Genomic DNA, 22,628 nt, shown 5'->3' with positions numbered 1-22,628 from the left:
CCTGCTTGGTGTAATCAATGCTCGAAATATCGGCATCGCGCAATGTATCGCACCCTCAGGATACACATATGTATCGGTTATCGCACGGGATATATCGTTTGTATCGCATAATTTATTGCACTTTTTGGGAAACTTGGGGAAACATTGGGAAAATAGTTGAAATTTTCAATGAAACTTTAGGGATTATTAAAAAAATACCTTAATACACACTTTCAAATCATAAAATCTCAAAAAAAAAGTGCACATAATAGGTTTCCTTTGTATAGGGTCCTAAGCTATGCACTGTTTGATTGAACTAATGCAACTAAATTCGTGGGCAGCTATAAATTTTACATCTAGTTAGTGTATGTTTAATTGGTTGACTTTTTTTTTCTAACCTCTGATTAGTGGACACTTAATTGTTAAAATAAGACTATTGGACACAATTACTATAATGTGGGTCCCACCTCAATGTATGTGTTGTATATCTACGCCCTCCATCCTTCTTGCCAACTCATTTTGGGGCATGGGCCTAAAAATGAAGCAGATCAAATTCTCAGGTGGACCACACCACAAGAAACAGTGGGGCAAGATGGGCGTTTAATCCTCACTGTTTCACATTGTGCGACCCACTAGAGCCTTGAATCTGCTTGATTTTTTGGCACATGCCTGAATATACCCTGGAAAAATGGATGGATGGACTAGATTTCTTATAAACATCATAGTGGGCCCCGCAACAAGCCCCATGGGGCTGTTCTTCTCTAGCTAGGTCCTAGCGGGACGCGGATTGCCTACTAACGTTGTCAGTAGCTAGTATCTACTGGATGGTGCTCTGTGGGCCCCACCATAATGTATATTTTTTATCTACTCTGTCCATCAATTTTCCCAAATAATTTTAGACCATAATGCCAAAAATGAGGTAGATTAAAATCTCATATGGACCACATCATAGGAAACAGTGGAAATTGAACGCCCACCATTAAAAACTTCTTGGGGCCACAACTGTTGAATGGTAGGTCTTTAGATGAAGTTGATATTTGTGTTTTCACTTGGGTCTTTGTGACCTAATCAATAGGTTGGATGACAAATAAAAATTACATTGGGCCCTATGAAGTTTTTAATGGCGGTCGTCTAATCACAACTTATTTCTTGTTGTGTGGTCCACTTGAGATTTGGATTTGCCTCATTTTTAGGATCACGCTCTAAAATAATATGGAAAAATAGATAAATGTCATGGATATAACACATACATCATGGTGGGGCCCACAGAGTACTTTCTAGTAGCCACCTCGCTATTGGGCACGGGCAGCATCAGTAGGCAATCTGCGTACGTCCTAATCCATGTGCGACACGGAACAACATGTGGGTGGGACCCTGACTGTGGGCCCTACCATGATGTATGTATTGTATCCAAACCAAGGTGTTTTGTAACAGTAACGATGGCAGTAACGGCCGTTACGGTATTTTTTTTATTGAAAAAAAAATCCCGAAAAACTTGTATCTGCCCTGTAATGTTGATTAAAAAGTATGGAAAACCTGTATCTGCCCTATAACAAACAATTACGCGGCTGTTATGGCCTTTATAGGGACGTAACGTGTCGTTAACGACAATTATGGGTCCTTTTTTTCCATAACAGCTGTTACGACCGTTTTGACCCCATAACGTATAACGGTTGCCATTGTTACCTTTACGTAACAGCCTTTACGGCACACCATGATCCAAACCATCCATCAATTTGGAGAGATCATTTTAGGGCATGAGCCAAAGAATTATGCCGATCCAAAGCTCAAGTGGACCCTACCAAAGAAAACAGTGGGGACAGTGAACGCCCATTGTTGAAACCTTCTTAGGGCCCACCATGATGTCTATTTGAGATCCAACCTGTTCATAAGGTAACACAGACCTGAATGAAAGGAAAAACAAATATTAGCTTGATTGAAAACTTTTGTGGCCCTTAAGAATTTTTCAACGGCAGACATTTAATTCACACTTTCATCTGGTGTGGTCCACTAGATCTTTATATATGCTTCTTTTTTGAGCTCAAGCCATAAGATTATTTGATAAAATGGGTGAACAGAGTGGATAAAATATATAAATCACCGTGGGCCCCACAACTTACTCAGTATGAGTTACTCAGCACGTAATCCCCTTCCTACAGAGTTGGGGGCATGACTTCGGTGAGTCCAATGGGATCCCTAACTGTGGGGCCCACTGTGATTTATTTTTCTCATATCCACACCGTCTATCTGTTATTGAAAACTCATTTTAGAGCATCGTCCCAAAACTAAAGCAGATCTAAATCTCAGGTGGACCATAACATAAAAAACAGTGGTAGTCGACCATTAAAAACTTTTCATGGGCCATCCAACCTGTTGGTAAAGTCACAAAGACCTGAATGAAGAGACTACACAAATATGAACTCAATCAAAAGCTTGGATGACATTTCGGTGGACCCCACGAAGTTTTAATGGTGGGGATTCAATCATTATTGTTAAATGTGCTATGGTCCATCAAAGATTTGGATCTGCTTTATTTTTAGGATCATGCCCTAAAATGTGCTTTCAAAATTGACGCAGGGATGGACGTGATGAGGTCGATCACCGTCTTCTTCAAGGATAGCTACTTCGAATCCACGGAGGTTCTTTGGACTCCTCACAGAGACTTCTCGAATCTACGAGGAAAAGAAATAGAAATAATTTTAAGATATATGAAAGAAACTTGTTGATTGATTGATTGATGAAATAAATGAGCCTACAACCCTTTAAATAGGGATACCAAGACTTGGAATAAATTTAGGAATTAAACTATAACTAAAACTCCCTAAAATTCGTAACTTACTATAAATAGTAAATTTACTATTATAGTAAGTTTCCTATGTGGCTTAACTACATTATTCTCCTAATTTTTCTAAACACTTTTCATGTTGGACACAACTCCTTAAGCCCAACGGATGAAGAGTTATAATCAAACTAAAACTTACCAAAAATAGTAAAAACGGAAATAAAAATGGAATTTGAGCGTCGATATGATGGAATCCCGCAAATTCGGCGTGGGTAACTCGGCATAGCCGGGTTGGTTGGCTAAAGTAGCTCGTCCTACCCCAAAATCATATATGCTACGTCGAGTAACTCATTCCAGTTTGCGAGATATGCCTGTTTTAAGGTTCTGACGGTCTTGATGACTTCCTCCTTTGATCGGGTCTTCTTTGGTTCATCTTGGTCATGAAAGTGTTCGTGACCCGCTCAACATAAAAAATGGATGGATGGTGTGGATGTAAGATACATACATTACAGTGGGCCCCACAGTTAGGGATCCATCAAATGGATCCACCAAAACCACGCCCGGAGAGAGTTGGGATACTCCCCAATCCATGTTGCACATGGAACCAACAATGTGGGTGGTACCATGACTGTGGGCCCCACCATGATGTATGTGTTGTATCCACACTGTCCACCCATTTGGAGAGATCATTTTAGGGTATAAACCAAATACCGAGGCTGATCCTAAGCTTAAGTGGACTCCACTATAGAAAACAGTGGGGACAGTGACGCTCACTGTTGAAATTTGAAAACTTACAATGGGACCCACCATAATGTTTATTTGAGATCTAACCTGTTCATAAGTTCATGGAGATATGGACTAAGGGAAAACACAAATATCACCGTGATCGAAAACTTCCATGGCCCTCTGTGGACGCTGGAGGGCGGATTTCTCGAGGGTACGAGAGATCTACTCTCTTCTTTCCACTGGTTGCCTTGCTCGAGGGCTTTTGTGATGGGGGTAAAAGAGTGTTATATTTGACCAGAGTCGCCACTAACCAATTATTACGATTCTATAATCGGTTAGACCCTGTAGAAATGCTTAAGATTGAGAACCCGAAGATCCTTAACCCTAAGATGACTCGTGAGTTTACGTTCCAGAGATTCCAAGTAAGGGACTGCAGTTAGAGAGAGAGAAGGTGTTAGGCACCTACTCTGCTTGTACGAATGTACGGTCTTTACTTCACAAGATCTGATTAATTTCTGAAGAATAAGGGTAGTTCTCGCGTGCAGTAAATATAATGCGATGCAATGATAGTGATGATTGATTGATCCGAATTTCTGATGGGCAGAATCCAACTATATTAGCAAGCCGCATAGCATACGTTCGAAACGATCAAGTGTAGGGTATGCGTATAGGATGCTTATGACGCTATATGATAAAACAATGGCCAACCGGCTAAGGTTTTTGGTGGACCTGCTGCGATTGTATCGGCAGGTCCGAGAGCATACGCCCACTAGTTAGATACGAGAAAACAATGGAATGCAATGCATATGCTAAAAAGACGGCTAACCGGTTAAGGTCTTTGATGAGCAAGATTCGATTATATCGGCAAGTCTCAGAGCATATGCCCGTCAGTCAGATGCGTGAAAACGATGAAAATGCACTATGATGCTGATGTATTTGCGGAGCAGGAGGGTTGAGAAGGGAATGAATGTTGCACTTTGCTAATGCATAGATTTTATACTTAATCTTCGCTCTAATTTTCCTATTATTTTAGGTTGTGTATGGTTGCTCCAAATATCATAAAATTTCATTATTATTCAGTAATTTGTGCAAAATATCATGAAATTTCCTGTTATTCGGTCCCACAAAGCGCAACCTTAATTGAAGATCTAGAAGCTATGAAGCTTAAGGGGTGACTGGTACGCTGCACGCTGTTCGCTATTTTAAACACCGGTTCAACCATTCAGGCTGTTGATCTGATGGGACCCACCATAGAAGGGTGATATCCCAAAAATCTCCAAGACTAGAAGATTCTAAGCTCCCAGTGCTCAAGGTTCAACATATTTTCTGTTGGATGCAGTTAGTTGCTCTACCTTTTGATTTTTCCTAACCATGTAATTGAGGCTGATGTTTAATTAAAATCTTCATCTGGGAGATTTTTGGAGCACCCCACATCCATGGTGGTTGACATCAGATCAACAGTCCAGGCTAGCTGTGATGCAAGTCCAGGCTAGCTATGGTCATTACTCTGTTCTACTGCTTTGGAGTCAATAATTTTAGTTCTGTAATTTTGGCTCTCAACCTTTCTTGTGTGTTTGGCATAGATGATTCCTTACTTTTAACTGATGGATTGCAAGACTGATAGCTTTGCAATCTTAGGTTTGGCAATTAGATTCAAAATCTTAATGAACATTTCATTCCCCTTTGATTCTTACTAACTGAGCTCAGATCCTCCCTGTCACAGCGAAATGAGAATGGAAGTGGAAGTTGGGGATCCTTCCCTTTGGATAAGGAACTTGTGGGGTTGCTTTTTGTTCTCAAGCTTAAAGAATACATTTGGATGAATAACATGGGTAGTGACTTCTATATCCCACTTATGAGTGAGGGTAGCTTCTCGACTCAAACCAGCAGGATTCAAGAGAAGGACGTCTCCTCAGACAAAACTAATCTTGAAGGAGCCGGTTCAAGTTTTCAAGACATACAAGAGAGGACTGTAGAGGCAAATCAGGCAATTCCACCTGGTGCCTTTACTGAAGGAATTATCAATGAAATAAGGAATTTGGTAAGTGATATTTCCTCTGGAAAGAGTACAAAAACAAAAAATAAGGAAGACCAGGAGAAGATCCTCCAAGAAATTGAGAAGTTGGCTGCAGAAGCCTATAGCATTTTCAGAAGCTCTAGTACAATACCTTTTGTGGAGCCTGTTACAGAGGATGAGACATTGGAGCCTCCTGTAAAACTATGTTCAGGGACTGGCTCAGGCTCTGAAGTACTTTGTCAGGGATTTAACTGGGAATCTCATAAATCAGGGAGCTGGTATTCTATACTGAATGAAAAAGCTACTGAATTATCATCAATTGGTTTCACTGTTATATGGTTACCTCCGCCTACTGATTCCGTGTCACCCGAAGGTTACATGCCAAGGGATTTATATAACTTGAATTCCAGGTATCATTTGATACTTTAAATTGCATTTTTTCCCTATGTCATCAATTTGCAGCATTTATAAATCAATCAAATTTGATAAAGGTGAGCTCCTTCAGTACTAGTCTTAAGTAATCCATTTACATGTGTCTGTGGATTTATGGCACTACTAACTAGTGATATCTTTCTACTGGGCTCTACAATTTCCTTGGTGTGTCAGTTTTATTGTTCTTCTAGATGATGAAAGTCAACCACCCAGAATACACAACATACAGTCTGATATTATGCTGTTCTCCTCTTTGGGATCTGGTGTTGTTGTTGGTAAAGGTCTTATCATGTCAATTCATCTTTTCTGTAGAACGAAAGATATTGGCTGATGGTTGGATATGCACATGGGCATGAGTACCACCCAAAAACAGCCAACAAAATGTGATGACTTGGAAACCAAGATACACTTGATATACATGTTTCCTACATGCATGCATGCATGTGTGTGTGTGTGTGTGTGTGTGTGTGTGTGTGTTTGTGTGTGTGTGTAGTTTGAGATAAGAGATGATAGAAAGAGGAAGAGAAGGAGAGAGAGTCGAGAAAAAGATTGGGAAAAGAATGAAAGAGATTAGGGTTGGACGTCCCTCTTGTATGCTTTCGTTCACTTGCGTTGAAAGAACAAAAATACCAAAATTCTCCCTTATTACGATTTCATATGTGCACACTAGGTCTACCAAATACACTAAGCGAGGTGGTACAATGATGAAGGAGAGAAGATGGATCCACAATTGTATGCCCTAGATCATAGTCACCTAGGTGGGCCATGTGATCATAGGCACAAACTTATCAACTTCAATGCTCCCTCTCAAGTTGGAGCCTAGATATCATTGATGCCTAGCTTGGAAAAGATACATTCAAATTGATTTTGGCCAAGAGCTTTAGTGTATACATCATCAAACTGATCTTAAGACTTCACATATAACTTAGGAATTTCATCACTCAAGACCTCACATATGAAATGATAGTCTACCTCAATGTGTTTCATTCTATCATGAAAGACCGGGTTGTTTGTCATATGAGTGGCTGCTTGATTATCATGGAACAATTGCAATGGAATATTCACAATAAACTCCATTCCTATAAATGCTTCTTTAACCACACTAGCTCACATGTGGTGTGAGCCACTGCTCGATACTTGGGTTCAACACTAGTCTAGGTAACAACGCTTTGCTTCATATATGTAGCATCTGGTTGCACACTACCTACTAGTATGAGGACCTGCCTAATCTGCATTAGAAGATCTTGTAACATGAAGATGATTTTGTTGCTTATATAAGATTTCTTGGCTTGATGCTTATTTGAGATATCTAAAAATCCAAACAACAGAATCTATATTTGAGATTCTAGGATAACTCATTAGTTGACTAACCACACTAACGGCATATGACCTATCGGGTCTAGCGATAGTCAAGTAGATGAGTTTGCTAACCAATCTTTTGTACTGCCTTGGATCTTTAAACACATCGCCTTGATCACCAACTTATGGTTTGCATCCACTAGTGTGTTAACTAGTTTAACACCAAGGAAACCCCCTTTTGCAAATAAATCCATAACATACGTCCTTTGAGGAGTACCGGAAATTATTCAAATCTTTTTTAGAAAGTGTCTGTGAAGATATGATCGAATGTCTCTATTATTGTTGCTTGTGATCACCATAGTCTGCATATACGACTAACACAATCATCAGTAACACCTTTGTGCACGAAAGCTAAATGATCAGCTTGATCAATTGGCCTGATAGAGTACAAGGTAGGTGGTGCTTCATGATGTTCTTCTCCTTGCTTTAGTTGTGAGTAAACTTTGAGTAGAGGGCCCCCCAGTAGATGTAGACTTACCTGGAGAAGAAATAGATCATCGATCATCAATCTCTACTATTATAGGTATGCCGACGGCGGGAGAAGACCATGGCGTGGATCTTCTATTTCAAGCAATTTACCCTTATATAAGAATGGAGTCGATTTAAAGAAGGTTACATTTGCACAAATAAATTATATCTGGAGACCAACTATTACATCTATAGCCCCTTTGGATTTTGGAGTATTCGAGAAAGACGTTTGATTGCTGAAGGATCCAACTTATCATGTCCTATCTCTAACTGATGAACAAAACACATGCACTAAAAACCTTTAGGTAGGAAGGAGAACAATGGAGGACAAAACTTCATGAGGTGATTGACCCCATAACACTACAAAAGGCATTGTCATGCCCCAAACTCGGGAACCGGGCTCACAAAATTTCCAACCGCCAAATCCGGTGGTGACAGCCTTCGTAGTACCCCATTCTCGGCTCCCAGCTCCCATACGCCAGGTTCCAATCCTGGGATGTAGAAGGAGGATTTTCAGGGTGAACTTTTTTTTTGTAAAGGAGCATAACCACAAGTGTACCCAAGTCACAAAACAACATCATCACCACATATCCACTAATATAATCTTTGAGTACAATGCTAGAAGGGAAATATAAGACATAATCAAAACTCAAAAGAACAGGCTCATCCTCTGTGCTTAATGCTGCTGATATGCCCTACTATCACTTGCAGCGTAAACAAATGCGCGTAAGTTTCCTACGAAGCTCAGTAGAGTGTGTGTGCGTGCACAATGCATATGACAAGAATATAGACATCAGAGTATGCGAAAGATAATGGAGGGCTAAGTTGCCAAGTCCATGAATGTTATTAGCCATAACAAGGCTATGCAATGCAAGGCCTATGTGGCCGAATGTCATATGCTAGAGATGCATTGCAAACATGCCAATCCTCAACTAGTCCACATATTAGTATAGTTTGTATATGAAAATATCACCGGGGTCTAGTACACTCCAACACTGGTTGCCGCTTCATCGAGCGTAAGACCAAGTGAGTAGAATAGACCTCACCATCTGTCTCGTCAGTGGTATGTCAATGCCTACCCGGCTCGCCGATAGCGGACCCATTTACGAGCCGGTCAGACTCAACCTAGCTTACAAGCCCCTACCCTCGGGCGGATAAGGTCACACCCCTTTTCAACCAACTACGACACAGTGGGAGACGCAACCTACTGGTATTTGGCAGTCGGGCGTTTATGTTATCCACTCAGTCTCGACGTTGAAGCATTCTACTAGTAGCACAAAGGTTTATGGACTTTAACCCAGGACATCCATAACGCTGTAATGCTAGAACAGATATTTTCGGTATCCAATACGGCCATCCACGACATGCCTATGGACGCCACAACCCCGATGTTGCTAGGGTGTAAAAGTGATCGTGACGTACAAGATGCGAAATGCATGAGTCATACCATCCAAGTCATGCACCAAACCTGCGTGTACTGCGCGATCATGTGGGGCTACCCTATCTCATATAGAGTCATCTAAGTGTCTCAAGCCAAAGAGCATATGCTATAAACAATCGTCATCCACAATAAGCATACAAACGATGCGTATGGGCATATAACTGGGCATATAACTAGGCATGATATCATTACACTAGGAATGTTATCAATGTGTCTTATCAGGCCAAGAACACTAGCATGTTATCAGACATCATGAGATAATCAGCCCTAATTAGCACATCATATATATAGAGTGGGAACCGAATGACAGGCCCCACTAGAGATATAGAAGTCTATGTGGTATGACCCATGTTAGACTAACATCGGCTCCTCATGTAGCCTGTACGGCATAGATAAAATACATATACCAAGGTGGATCCACTGGGAGTGACCTGGATGGACACCCACATGTATAACATATGCCACTAGCCTACCAATCTATTTGGGCACATGGCCCATTGATGATGTCCCAAAACAATTAGATTATCAATGACATTACTATAATTACTTTATTAGGATGATCTGCACCGTTTGAACATTTTGACGTAAATTGACGGTTATAGATCGATGATTAGTCACTAGGATGTGATCCTGTGTTTGTGGCCCATCTGAGTCTTGGGATTTCATCATTTCAGGCAAAGTACATGCCTTGATGGATTTAATACAACCATAGTGTCAACATTACATACGTATACTAATTAGGGATTTAAGTTGATTTAATTTCAAACCATTGCAAATATATTATGCATGTCACTTTGTGATTATAGGGGTTTTGGAATCCAGGATGCCAAACATAGCTTAGGGATTCTAGAAATCTCGAAATCCCAAGCCCAAGAGAACCCCAAGTCCAAGGGATCCGGAATCCAGGGATTCCTAGGTCCAAGGGATCCCAAAACTAAGGATTTCCATGTCCAAGGGATCCCAAGTCCAAGAAATTCCAAGTCCAAGGGGTTTCTAGTCTTACCCCCACAGTTCCCTATGGTGCGGCTCACCTAAGATCTGGATCGGTCTGATATTTGGGCTCCTGGCCTAAAATGATTTGGCCAAATGGATGAATGAAACGGATGACACATAAATATCATGGCGTGGGGCCCAAGTGTAACGCCTCGAATTTTCGTGACCTGAGTATATACTCGTGCCCGAGAATTCCGAGTGTTAATAATGTAAAAATTAGATGCTTCAAAATCGCACCTTGTTTTATTTTTTTAGATCACATCCAGTTACATTTATGAAGGTAAACATTCACGAGAGTAAAATCAACTGTATTTATTATTAGAGTAAAAAGCGTCCAACTAATATTCAAATGCCCTCTCAATGGGAGTTTATTACATCATCTTAAAGTAAGCAGCGGAAAACATATAAACAAATAAATTTCAGTTCCATTCTTCTTCTTTATTCAAACATATGTTCCACAAAATGATCATCGTCTGTATCGTCAACGTGTAATTCACCTGCAACATCTGTATAGTTGGAGAGGGTCAATGCCCTATATACTCATAGTAGTGGTTATCCTTTAAAGTTTACAATGATTCAAGTGATTCATAAAAATAACGAAAGGGTCCTGATACATCTCATATCCACAAATTCAAGTGGTATCGGTATGTGCAAACATTTTACATGAAATGCATGCCTAGCAAAGTATGTGTGGCCCATCACACTTAGCGATCGTGACAATGTGGAAAAAAATTCGAAAATACCTGGATTGCCCCACATCCCATACTACGGAGATTCGTTGGCGTGTCCAACGTTAACGTAGATTTATGCACACATCTCAAGGCGACACAACAACGCGATTAGAAGATTTACATGACACGATTTGTTCATGAAGCAACTATTTGCGACATCCAATCCTGGAGGTACATGACATGCATGCCTAGCAAAGTATGTATGCCCATCACACTTAGCGATCGTGACAATGTGGAAAACAATTCAAAACTACCTGGCTCACCTCACATCCCATATTACTGAAATTCGTTGGCATGTCCAACGTTAACGTGGATTTATGCACACATCTCAAGGCGACACAACAACGTGATTAGAAGATTTACATGACACGATTTGTTCATGAAACAACTATTTGCGACATCCAACCTGGGAGGTGATGTAACATGCATGCCGGTTTACTTACATCGATTGTGCACCGCTGTTCACAATCCCAAGTATAGGGCTGCGCTGTAGTAATAACTCGGTGAGACCGAGGTTGAATCCACATGGACTTATATGTGTGTCTTTCTGAAATAAACTAGAACTAGAACTAGGAACTAAATTAAACTAATAATCTGAAGAATTGCGAGATCAATGGTGATTAACAATTAATAATAAAAAGGAAACTAGAGCGCCAAAGATCCACATGTAGCTATTAAGATGCTATCTTACTTGATCCAAAGAGCTACAACTGGAATTAGAGTCCTATCATATCCAGTTGGATGATAAAGCAGTAAAAACTCAAAAATCTGAATTTTCCATTAACATAGTTCTCTCATGAATCATCCATGTGAGAATCTTAGGGAATCCAACCATCCACCATGCCATAGACTATGAAGATTCACAAATTTTATAGATCACACATTTCTCAAAACAGATTAAGAAGATATTCAAAGCTATTGCATCATCTATTGTAATTTGAGTCACAATAAACCATAGAAAACTGAAAATATTCCTTTTATTCAAACTATAAATCAATTGGAATTCAACATATACTTGAATCAAAGCAAATGAAGCGTCAAAATAAACTACAACTTCACCTCTTAGCTTTAGCTAAGAGATTAGCTAGTCATAAATAACTCAAAAACAAAAGAAAAGCTAAAAGATCTACTAGAACCGTGAAGAAATTGAAGTGGAAGAACGTTGTCGGCGCTCCACCCAGGCCTTTTCTCCATTTCCAAACCCTAAAAGATGATTTGGAATAGCCTAGGTACTCCTTTAAATAGTTTTGCAACTCAAACTTTCACACCGCCTCGGAAAAGTTCGCAAACCGCCTCAAATTTACGTGCTCTGCGCATTTTCAATGGCAAACTTCAATGCCATCGAACAGTCTTCGATTGCACCTTCGATGGCATCGAACTGTCTTCGATTCCATCAAAATTTGTCCAGAACTGTCCAGCGAGTTGAGCCCGAAATTCATAAATTGTTGATGCCATCGAAGTCTATTTTGGGAATTATTTCAGGACTTTCTCTTTTAGACTCGGAGTTTCAGAATATCTTTTTTTTGGCCAATTTTCAGGATTCATTTCCTTCACTTCAAACCTTGGAATCTCTTCATTCTTCACTTGGTTTCCTTGGATCTTTGGCATGTGAATTCTTCATTAATGACTTCCAAATCTCCAATTCTTCATTATCTTCTTTTGAGCACTAAATCCATCTTTTTAAGCGCATATTTATCATAAACTTTTTAATCACCTCGTATGACAAAAACGTATATAATTAAATCAAATTATCAATTAAATGCTAGGAAAACTAATGTAATTGAAGGGTTAAATATTCAATATTTGAGTCTCAACAACCACTACCCAACCCACAGGATTACGTGCCGTCCAAGAGGGCCGCTACCCGAAACGCATTACGTCCACGATAATATATCGATCGCTAGGGTGGGATTTCCAACACGACACTTGTGTTATAAGGTATTAATGCAATAATTTACATAACAATGATTCACAAAATGAAGATAAATATAAAACTCAAAGCATGTAAGGATAAGATAATCAAATCAATTCAATCACAAATTTTAAAGGAAAAATGCTCAACTCTTAATCTCGATCACACTCTATCATTGCAAGATCTGAATAGATGCGTTATAGTACCCAACTCAGCACAATTAACACGATTCTTACGGTTAGATCGTCACATTTTCATGCATTATACGATTAGGATCAAACTTTAGGCTAGGGTTTAGTATAGATGTAGACTTACATTTACATTAAATAATGACTAAATTAAAAAGCTCGAATTGGTTTATTGTATAAATAACTTGCCTCATTTAATAAATTTCAGCTCGATAGCTTGAGTTCAACGATACTCTGTGATGAGCCGACTCAGTCCCACTTGTTTTATATTGACTAGTAATCGATCTGCCTATGTAGAAGGAACCAAAATATGAAAGATAACTCCATGTCTTTTAAGGACTACAAAAGAGAATGATGTCGAGTGATTTACCTCATTCAGCCCTTAACTTCAACCCAACTAAATCGAAGTTCAGCGAACCCCTACGCCAAGTCAACTTTGTTCGACTCACCATGGAGCGATTCTACAAACAACGTTTTAATTTAGAGTTGGATGGAATTCAACATTAACCGAGGATCTTCGAAAAACAATCAAGGCAATCACCTCACCTTTAAAAAAAACGCTGGACTTGGCTGGACCCAGACCATCGGCTTGGTGAGTTGTTGATTGACGCCCCAGCAATGCTCGATCTCTCTCTATTCTTCTCTCTCTCTCTCTATTGCTAGATGGATGGACGGTCACAGGCGGAGGGTTCTTTTATAGAGGTTTCTGCTAATTCTTAACGTGAGAGGGGAATCCGGGTTCGTTGAAACAGCTGCTTACGCTTGGCATGATTGGGCACGCCAGTTGCTGGTAGCTATTTGATTTGAACAATGATCTAGATCAAAGGCTCATCTCCTCTTAGTATCTTGAGGAGTGGAAAGCATTCTGGTGGGACATCAGATGTGTCGATCCAGAATTGGAGCTAAAATAGCGAGCAATGGTCCTTGTTTGATCGGAGAAGATGATTAAAGCTTTAATGGAAAATTTAAGTTCGTTGCATATTTCTTCGAACTGACTTCGATGGACGTCTTAGATTTATCATATAGATCTTGTGGACAACAAAAATCAAACGTCCAGCAAGCTTTGATCGGTGGTTTTGTGAAAGAAGCTTCTGCATAACGCAGTTTGTTTCTGGGAAAATCAGTTGAGATAACGTGTTTATAACGTGTTTATCTTTGTTTTTCTTACTCCTTCCCTTGTTAGAAGGAGTCGGAATCCCCTCTGATGGGGTTTGGATGGTTCAAATCTGCTAGCTGAGTAGACATAGGGAGTTTTGGTGAGGATTTCTCCTGAGCACGAATTCCTCGTGCGTTGTTACAGCTGCGGAAGCTTCTTGCTTCCAGTTTGATTATGAGGGACAGGTGGGGTCCATTGTGGTGAGTTCTCGTGAAATCCACTCTCTTCATCAGTTTCGTAGGGTCACGTTAGGCCATGGGTCAAAGGATGGAGTTGATCGTAGGCTTATCTTGAAAGTGTAGTCCAAGTTTGAATTGCGATGGACGGTGGGAAGTGGGTAAATCGGAAGATCCAAATTTATAAAGAGTTGGTAAGCCTCAAAACGATAACTTCGCGCATAAGGAAAAGCCTACCAAAGTGGGACTTCATATTTCACACTTGGTCCATATGATGGCCAATCCAAGTTGTTCATATGAAGGGAAATATCCTACTATGACTACCTACGAGCTTTCCTCATTCGATGGACACCAAAATCAATTATTATAGTTGAGTGCATATTATACTTGGTAAAATTTTGGAGTTAGAGTCGGAGGGGTTTCAACGCATAGCGCCAGTTGTTAAAGATTGAATGGGTGTTTAGGACTCTTGGTAATGTGTAGCACCCGTGTTGAACTTGTGGTAGTGCTCGGGGCTACCTATATGATGGGTAGACCGTGACATGGTGATGTTACAGGAAAGGTATAAAACCATTTCCCTTGTAGAAGCAGTTGATTGTATGTATGCCTTAAGAGCTAAGTAACACATGGCACCACCCATTTAAAGCATGTAGAGGTTAGCACCTGCTGTAGAAAGGTGAGCAGAGGCTTGATAACTCAAAAAAAAAAAAGATGCTATGGCGTGGTTGCCAAAGGGGTTGATCGTATGTAGTGCCAAGGACCCAAAGCTGAGCTAGACCAAGACTCTTGACACTGCGTGGTGCCAGCTGTGCAGAGCTTAGAGCGTAGCTCAAGGTAAGAGAGGTAAACATGTGAAGGGGATTGGATCCTGTCATCTGTCTCTAAGATAGATGTAAAAGGATAGGCGTGTTAGCACGGGTCACACTCCCTAAGAGAGAACATCTAGGGAAGAGGGCAAGTCCTTGTCCTTAGTGCTTTGTCGTGATGGTGGTAGTGCTGGTCTCACTGCTAGCCTGGTGGCTACAGCTCCAATGGGAAAGACTAGCATCCCATTCCAAAAGGAAGGTGGAGATTTAGGGAAGCCAAGACTCACCTAGAGGACAACATCACTCTGAGGGGTGAATGTCCCACTCTCAATGAATTCAATCGTCATAATTGAGGCTTTTAGGGGTATGTATAGCACAGGGTGAATTCTAGTTCAAATGTTTGTTAGACCCTTAGAACATTCCAGGATCATGTAATGCTTTGTGATTGGATGGGTTTTGAGGACATCACGTCACGTACACCCTTACGTACGTATCAGAGGAGGCCGGTCGCGCTGATTTTCCTATGGCTAGGCGAGTACCCGTGATCGTGTTGAAGCCCCCATGTGCATGTGCAAGTATCTAGAAGACCCCATGCTAGGAAGATGCATATGAGCTGCTTTATGGAGTGATCCAGACCGTTGGATCGAAGGGACACGATGATCGAGCCAGTGGATCGCATGGATCACATGATTGGGCCATTGATCGTTGATCGTCCACATTAGTTTTAGACTACTATATTTTAAGATTTAGTTTTTGATTATTTTATATTTATACACATTATGAGTGTTTTAGTTGATTTTATTTAGACTAGGGCCATTTTCGTTAAAATTCACAAGACGGGGATTTTTGTAATTTTTGAAACTTCTTGGATCTATAAAAAGAGTGGGGTGTGTGACCTCTCTCCCATTGAATTTTTTGATTGAAAAAAAAAAGAAGAAAAGCTCTTGCTTTCTTCTCCCATCTTCATGCGATTTGAAGATACTTCCATGCGATTTGGAAGGAAGATTGGTGCGAGGTCTCCGACTATCCCCATACCATCTTCTCTTTTCTTCCCCATCCGGTTATATTCTTCATATTCTTAATTCTCCCATCCGAAATCTTTGTCTTGTCCTAAACCCAACTTCCCCATACCCATCCACAATCCAAACCCTAACCGACCTAAACCCATCCTCCCACACCACATGTGTGACCATACGGCCACACGTGTGAATCCCACCTACTCCTTTTGGTTTCCCACCATCATTATATCAAAACCCCTTTCTTCTATCCTCGAAACCCTATCCCTAAACCTAAAATTCCTAATTTTTCTACTTTCCCAAAATTACCCAAACCCTAATTTTCACCCTAGGTTGTATTAGGTTTCCTATTTTGAAATAGACTATACCCTATGCTAATTGGATATCCCTACATCCATTAGATCCTAATTTCTTTTTTATTTAATGATCTTGTGTTATGATGCTGGTAGCTTAGGTCAGGATAATGCATGATTTTCTTTTGATTTTCATGATATTTGTGATGAATATAGTGACGTTTGTGTTTTTTTTTTGTTAAATATCTTAATTCGGTTGTTTGATCTCGCATGTTACTTAGTTCATGCATCGGTCCTACATCAATGGGGGAAGCTAATTCCATGGTTCTTAAAAATCAAAGGTCAGCACTAAGGGATAGCGCCTCGTGCTATGCTATAGCATGACCAGTGCTGGTGTTGGACTTAGCAACTGTTATATTGAAGAGTCCTTATGCTATGGTGTAGTGTCTTTTCTAGAGGGATTGTGCTATGGCAAACGATGTAGCGCAACTGTAGTTTGAGATTGCTCAGGAGCGTAGTGCCACTGGCTGAAGTAGAAAGATACTAGAGAGTATAGCATGATAGCACTATGATGGTTTGGGAGCATAGCGTATGAATATGTTTCTTGACCCTTTAGGAGTGCCAGCATGGTTGCGCTATGGCATTATGCTTCAGATAGGGCCAGCGTGGTCACTCTATTGCTGTTTATGCCTCAGATAGGGTCAGCACTGTCAAGCTATGGCCACTTTATAGTGGCCAAAAGACAGGTGCCATGGGATTTTTGGAGCCTTCATGGCTCATTTGATAAAGATGCAAATGCGCATGTCTTCACTTGCTTACATGGTTAAAAAGCAAAAGAAATGCATAGAAGCAATGTGCATGTATCCGCATATTTGCAACACAATCCTAAAGAAAATGGTCAACCTGTAAATATTCTAGTAAATGGTTAAAAATGATGATCTCGTTACAAAATTTGAAAGTCTAAATTTTTAGGGTTTTATCTTTTCCAATATTTTTCATCATCAACTTATTGTTTTGTTTAATTGTAAAATTGGGTCCTTCCTGCTAAAATGTGGACATATTGCAATGTAAACACGGGCTTCTTATTGACTTCTTATTATGGTATATACCAGATATGGGAATATGGAAGAACTAAAGATTCTTGTGAAGAAGTTCCATGAGGTCGGCATTAAAGTGCTTGGCGATGTTGTCTTAAATCATCGTTGTGCCCAATATCAGAATAATAATGGGGTTTGGAATATGTTTGGTGGTAAATTAAATTGGGATGACCGTGCAGTTGTTGCTGATGATCCACATTTCCAGGTATGAGCAACTCTTTTGGCTACATTGCTCTCTTTCAATAAGACACTAATCCTTTTTTCAATAAGACATTAATGATATTATGCATTGAATAGTTCAAAAATACTTTACATAGGAAGGTGCTTATGCAAACGTTTTTAGGAAGCTGATGAAATAGCTAGCTCCTGCAATTTTGACAACATCTTGGCATGTTTTTATAAACTTGTCTTAATCGATGAAATTTTGTACATCTTGACTTGTAATATTGGTCGGTATTATTAGTTGTATCCCTGATACATAGAAAACTGTTGGCAATGACAAAGGGTTAATAGCAAGGATCAAAATTTCAAAATCCAAAATTTCATTTTATGTTGAATGACATTATCATCATTATCATCGTCATCTAAGCCTTATCCCAATTAATTGTGGTCAGCTACATGAATCTTGTTCTGCTGTTCCACTCTATCAAGGGCCAGACCTGCAATTAGACCATAGGTTATCAAATCTTTTCGTACTACCTCCATTCATGTCCTTTTGGGCCTTCCCCTTGCCCTTTTACGTTGAATGTAAGCAGGCTAAAGTCTAGCTGATGTTTAACTTTACAATGGTTAGTTTCTCCAGTAATTTCTCACAGATGTTGTTATTGTTATTTATATTGGATTACTTCAACTTGAGAAACTTTATGCCATCTCCCCCTGATTTTGTGTATATGTAGGAGGATCTCCATGTTGCTGAGTTCCTAGAAACGTTGCTGTTGGTTTCTTTTTCTGCTTATGAAGTGTGTGCATTATTATCTAAGACATCTAAGCATCTTTTCTTGTCCTCCAGGGAAGAGGAAACAAGAGCAGTGGAGATAATTTCCATGCAGCTCCTAATATTGATCATTCACAAGATTTTGTGCGGAAAGATTTGAAAGAATGGCTATGCTGGCTAAGGTTCAAGAATGGTCACTTTTCTCTGTTTTTGTTTCTAGATGATTAGCTTATAAGATATTGCATAGTAGTTTTTTTTCACTTTGATATGCACCAACAGCTAAAACTTCATGCGTTCTAACAAGTAATATACGAGCCACTATAGATAATTTAACATTTGCTGGTGCTTTTTGATTGCGAGAAATTTCTCTATAATATGAAGCAGCTGATGTTCAAAGTTATAGCTGTCAATGGGCAGCCGGACCTAAGCTGGTCCAATGTATATCCAATCCCGGCTTGCATAGTTTAGCCCAGGCCCGAGCCTGGGTAGGGCGATGGGTCGAGATGATTATGCCTGGCCCCTTCACTTCCTTTTGTGCAAGGATCTGGTTATTCATCAAGTGTACCCCAGCAAGCATGTGTTGTAGCCCACAAGTTAGTGATCGGGCCCAGCCCTAGGGTCTGATGCGCCAGCCCCAGCCCAGGGCAGGGTTGATAGTCCGGTGGGCCATCCTGTCTATTGGCAATCCTATTGGAAGTACAACAGGAACATGTTCTATACTTGAATTCAATATAAAGTGTATCAAACTTTTTAAAATATTGGACTTTAGGCGCGGTTCCAAATCTACATGACTGAATAAGGAAAACTCTTAAATGATTACTAATATGCTTGGCTTTTCTTCTGGTTTGGCGTGGGTAACCACTGCAATCAGTACTGTGGAAGCATTAGTGGGATGTCACTAAAACTTCTAGGGTCTGTTTGATAGGGATCCCACAAAATTGGGATAATATCTTAATTTTGGCGTGCCCCTTACTTCAAAGTTGCTAGACTAATCACAATTATTTGAATTTAAAAGAGAAAAAAAGATGCAGAGGTCATGGGGGACCACGGAAATGTACTCATTGTGGGTTCACAAACCGCATCGTTGAGTGGTGTTGAGATATACATGGCAAGTCGGCTTGGGAAAATCAAGTCCCTCTTTCTGAAGAAAGTGGTTGATCTTGTACTATTGGATCTGGTTCTACACCCCAACAGTTGCCAAATACATTTGGAGATGTGTTTATTCTCACCAAGGATGAGTACTTTAAATTATTGAAGGCTCAATCAGTCGCATGCATTATTCGAAGTATCCCTGATATTATCAAAATATCCCCGATATTATCTATATCTCCAGCTCGACGTTACCAATAACATTGGTAGTTTCACAAATTATAGGTATCGGCAATGTGTCGCTAAGTATCGCCAATATTTTCGATTGTGTAAATTCTAGGCGTCGTTGGTATTGCCAATGTATTGATATCGCTAATGTATCACCAATATTTTCAACTGTGTAAATTCTAGGTGTCGCTTGTATCGCCAGTGTATCAGATCGGAATACTGTCAATGTATTGATATCGCCAAAGATCTGCTTATTAAAAGAATTTCCACTTCAATTTTTATTTATTTATTTATTTTTTATTTAGGCACATGGTTGTATGTGGTGTTCAAATTATCGATGATAATATATTGAATATTGATAATCTTGCGATTATCGTTATTGCAACATGAGCAATATCGAGATCACAATCTTTTGTTTCCATTCCATTTGTTGACGATTTATTGTTAAAATATCGTGTGTAATCAATAATATGAAATATTGATGGATGTTTAGATGAAAGGTTGGATGGATGAATAGGATGGTTGGACTGATTTCTTACAACAACACATGCTTTTAGGCCTTCGTTAAATGGAAACTTATTATGTCTGCACTCTTTTGTGTGTGTGTGTGTGTGTGTGTGTGTGTGTGTGTGTGTGTATTAATACCTAAATATGCAAATATGTGTATTTTAACATCTCTTGAAGTCTCACTAAAAAATTCCACCGTTTTCCCCATGTTTCCCCAATGTTTCTCCGCATTTCCGGTTATCAACGATATTATTGGAGATATCAATATTGTTTCCATATACCCGGCTAGTGAAACTTGTAACAATACCGATATTTCAAACACTGGTCGCAGGTGCTCCATCTTCCCCTGCTGCTACTTCCATCACATCATTTTGGGTATTTCTGAGTTGAGTGCTGTTTGCTTGTATATACGAGTTGTATTGGTGCCTATGGGAACAAGTTGACTTGGTAGATTCTTTTAATTTCCAATATCTATATTTGAGTCCCTGAGAAATGTTGAGCTGGTCTCTATCTTGTTTTTGTCTGGCATCATGATTTGTTTACCACACGAAGTTTTAGAAATAGTTAGTTCTATCAATGATAATACATTCCATTCTCTTGACCCATCTTTCTTTTACGGTTTTCCATTCATGATTTTTTTTTCGTGATGTGTTTCTATATTATATTTACTTGATAGAGATTGCTTTCTTTGATAATTTTCTTACTCTGCTAATGTCAACTATCTTTTAATTTATGTTTTTGTGCTTCCCTTCAGTTCTTATGGAAAAAAATTCATGAAGCAATAGGTGTAAATTATCTCATTGCCATCTTCTGAAATGCAGGAAAGGAATTGGGTATGATGGGTGGAGGCTGGATTTTGTTAGGGGTTTCTGGGGCGGTTATGTCAAAGACTATTTAGATGCAAGTGAACCCTATTTTGCAGTTGGGGAATATTGGGACTCACTAAGTTATACATATGGTGAAATGGAGCACAATCAGGATGCACATAGGCAGAGAATTATTGATTGGATAAATGCTACAAATGGAACTGCTGGTGCATTTGATGTCACTACCAAAGGAATCCTCCATGCTGTAAGATTACCGTGAAATGGTTCTCTTTAAGTTCTTTAATTTCTTCTCAATTCAGAAGCAACTGCTTGACTGATAAGTGAAAAGTTATTCTTAGACTGGTTTAGTTGTTTTGGATGGATTATTACTTACGATATGCTATCTTATAACAGTTTCCTGTGAAAACTTTTATTTGCATAGAAACATATTTATTCTTTTCTTTTTTTTTCCCCTCCAAATCTATTGTTGGGCAGTAACAGAATTGTCATCACTGCACGATAACTAATAGATACTCATGTCTCACAGAATCAAACTTGATAACAAGAAAGATGCACAAGTATATACATGAAATACGTATTCATTCACATGTCACATAATTAAGTTGATATGATTTTCACATTTAAGATCTATACTATGCTGCAAACTGATGCAGCTGATGCATGAAAGTTTTTGAACACAACTAAGCCCTGGCAGTTAGGCTGGTAAAAGTGGAAAACCTAGAAATACTGATGACTAGCTTTTCAAGTTCCTTGCAGAACTGCATATATATTCTTCCGTTTGACCCTAAAATCTGAAATGAAGGAAATTTACCATTAAAGGCTCTGAAAGCTCTTCAATGAACGAAGATGTTGAAGCATCATTAGGATGCCATCAGAAGCTAACATGTGGAGTCTAGCTGATGATGTAGGACATGAAATTCAAATATGACGTGCAAGATTGTCAGGCTTTAGATCACGATTGTTCAGAAACAATTACACAAAATTCCATATCCCACACAAAAGTTCAAGCATTCAATCGAGGGGAATCTATGCGGATCCAGGCTTACACATGCTAGGGTCGGATCAATAAAAATTATGAACCAAACAAGAATCAAAGGAGGGTAAATTCATCCACACATGCACAACAATCTGTCCTTAATCCAAGGGATTCACTAGTTTCAGTTCAGAGAACCCTAGGATTAAAAAAGGGCAAACAAATTGAAAATAATGCAATCTAGGGTTAGAGTTATGGAAAATAGGTATGAGAGGGATGAAATAGGTAAGAAATCTGAACCTGGCGACAGTCCATGGGTGCGGACAGTGGGCCAGGCCTGACGTACGTGCGCAGGGGCCTGGCCGAACGTGCGAGGGGGCCCCGATTTTAAAAACTGACTCCTTGAGTCTGGTCAGCCAGGGGAGGGCTCCAAAACCTCCGATTTTCGGGCCGATTCGATGTGCGGTCTGTGCGTGGTGCTCCGCCAAAGTTTCAGCC

At 39.7% G+C, this 22,628-nt stretch overlaps 1 protein-coding gene across 1 annotated transcript in view; it reads left to right on the top strand.

Annotated features, from left to right (window-relative positions):
* Window positions 1–22,628, top strand: part of LOC131248845 (alpha-amylase 3, chloroplastic) — an 81,015-nt gene that overhangs the window by 5,763 nt on the left and 52,624 nt on the right. Inside the window, exons 7-10 of the mRNA XM_058249321.1 lie at window positions 5,211–5,914; window positions 17,588–17,777; window positions 18,582–18,688; window positions 21,152–21,401. Coding sequence (XP_058105304.1) covers window positions 5,211–5,914; window positions 17,588–17,777; window positions 18,582–18,688; window positions 21,152–21,401 — 1,251 coding nt within the window. The remainder of the gene's footprint in view (window positions 1–5,210; window positions 5,915–17,587; window positions 17,778–18,581; window positions 18,689–21,151; window positions 21,402–22,628) is intronic.

The sequence above is a fragment of the Magnolia sinica genome, chromosome 6 (assembly GCF_029962835.1).
Source record: "Magnolia sinica isolate HGM2019 chromosome 6, MsV1, whole genome shotgun sequence".
In the NCBI taxonomy this organism is placed as follows: Eukaryota; Viridiplantae; Streptophyta; class Magnoliopsida; order Magnoliales; family Magnoliaceae; genus Magnolia; species Magnolia sinica.
Note: the sequence above shows the minus strand (reverse complement) of the source record. Positions and strands in the feature narration are given on the sequence as shown.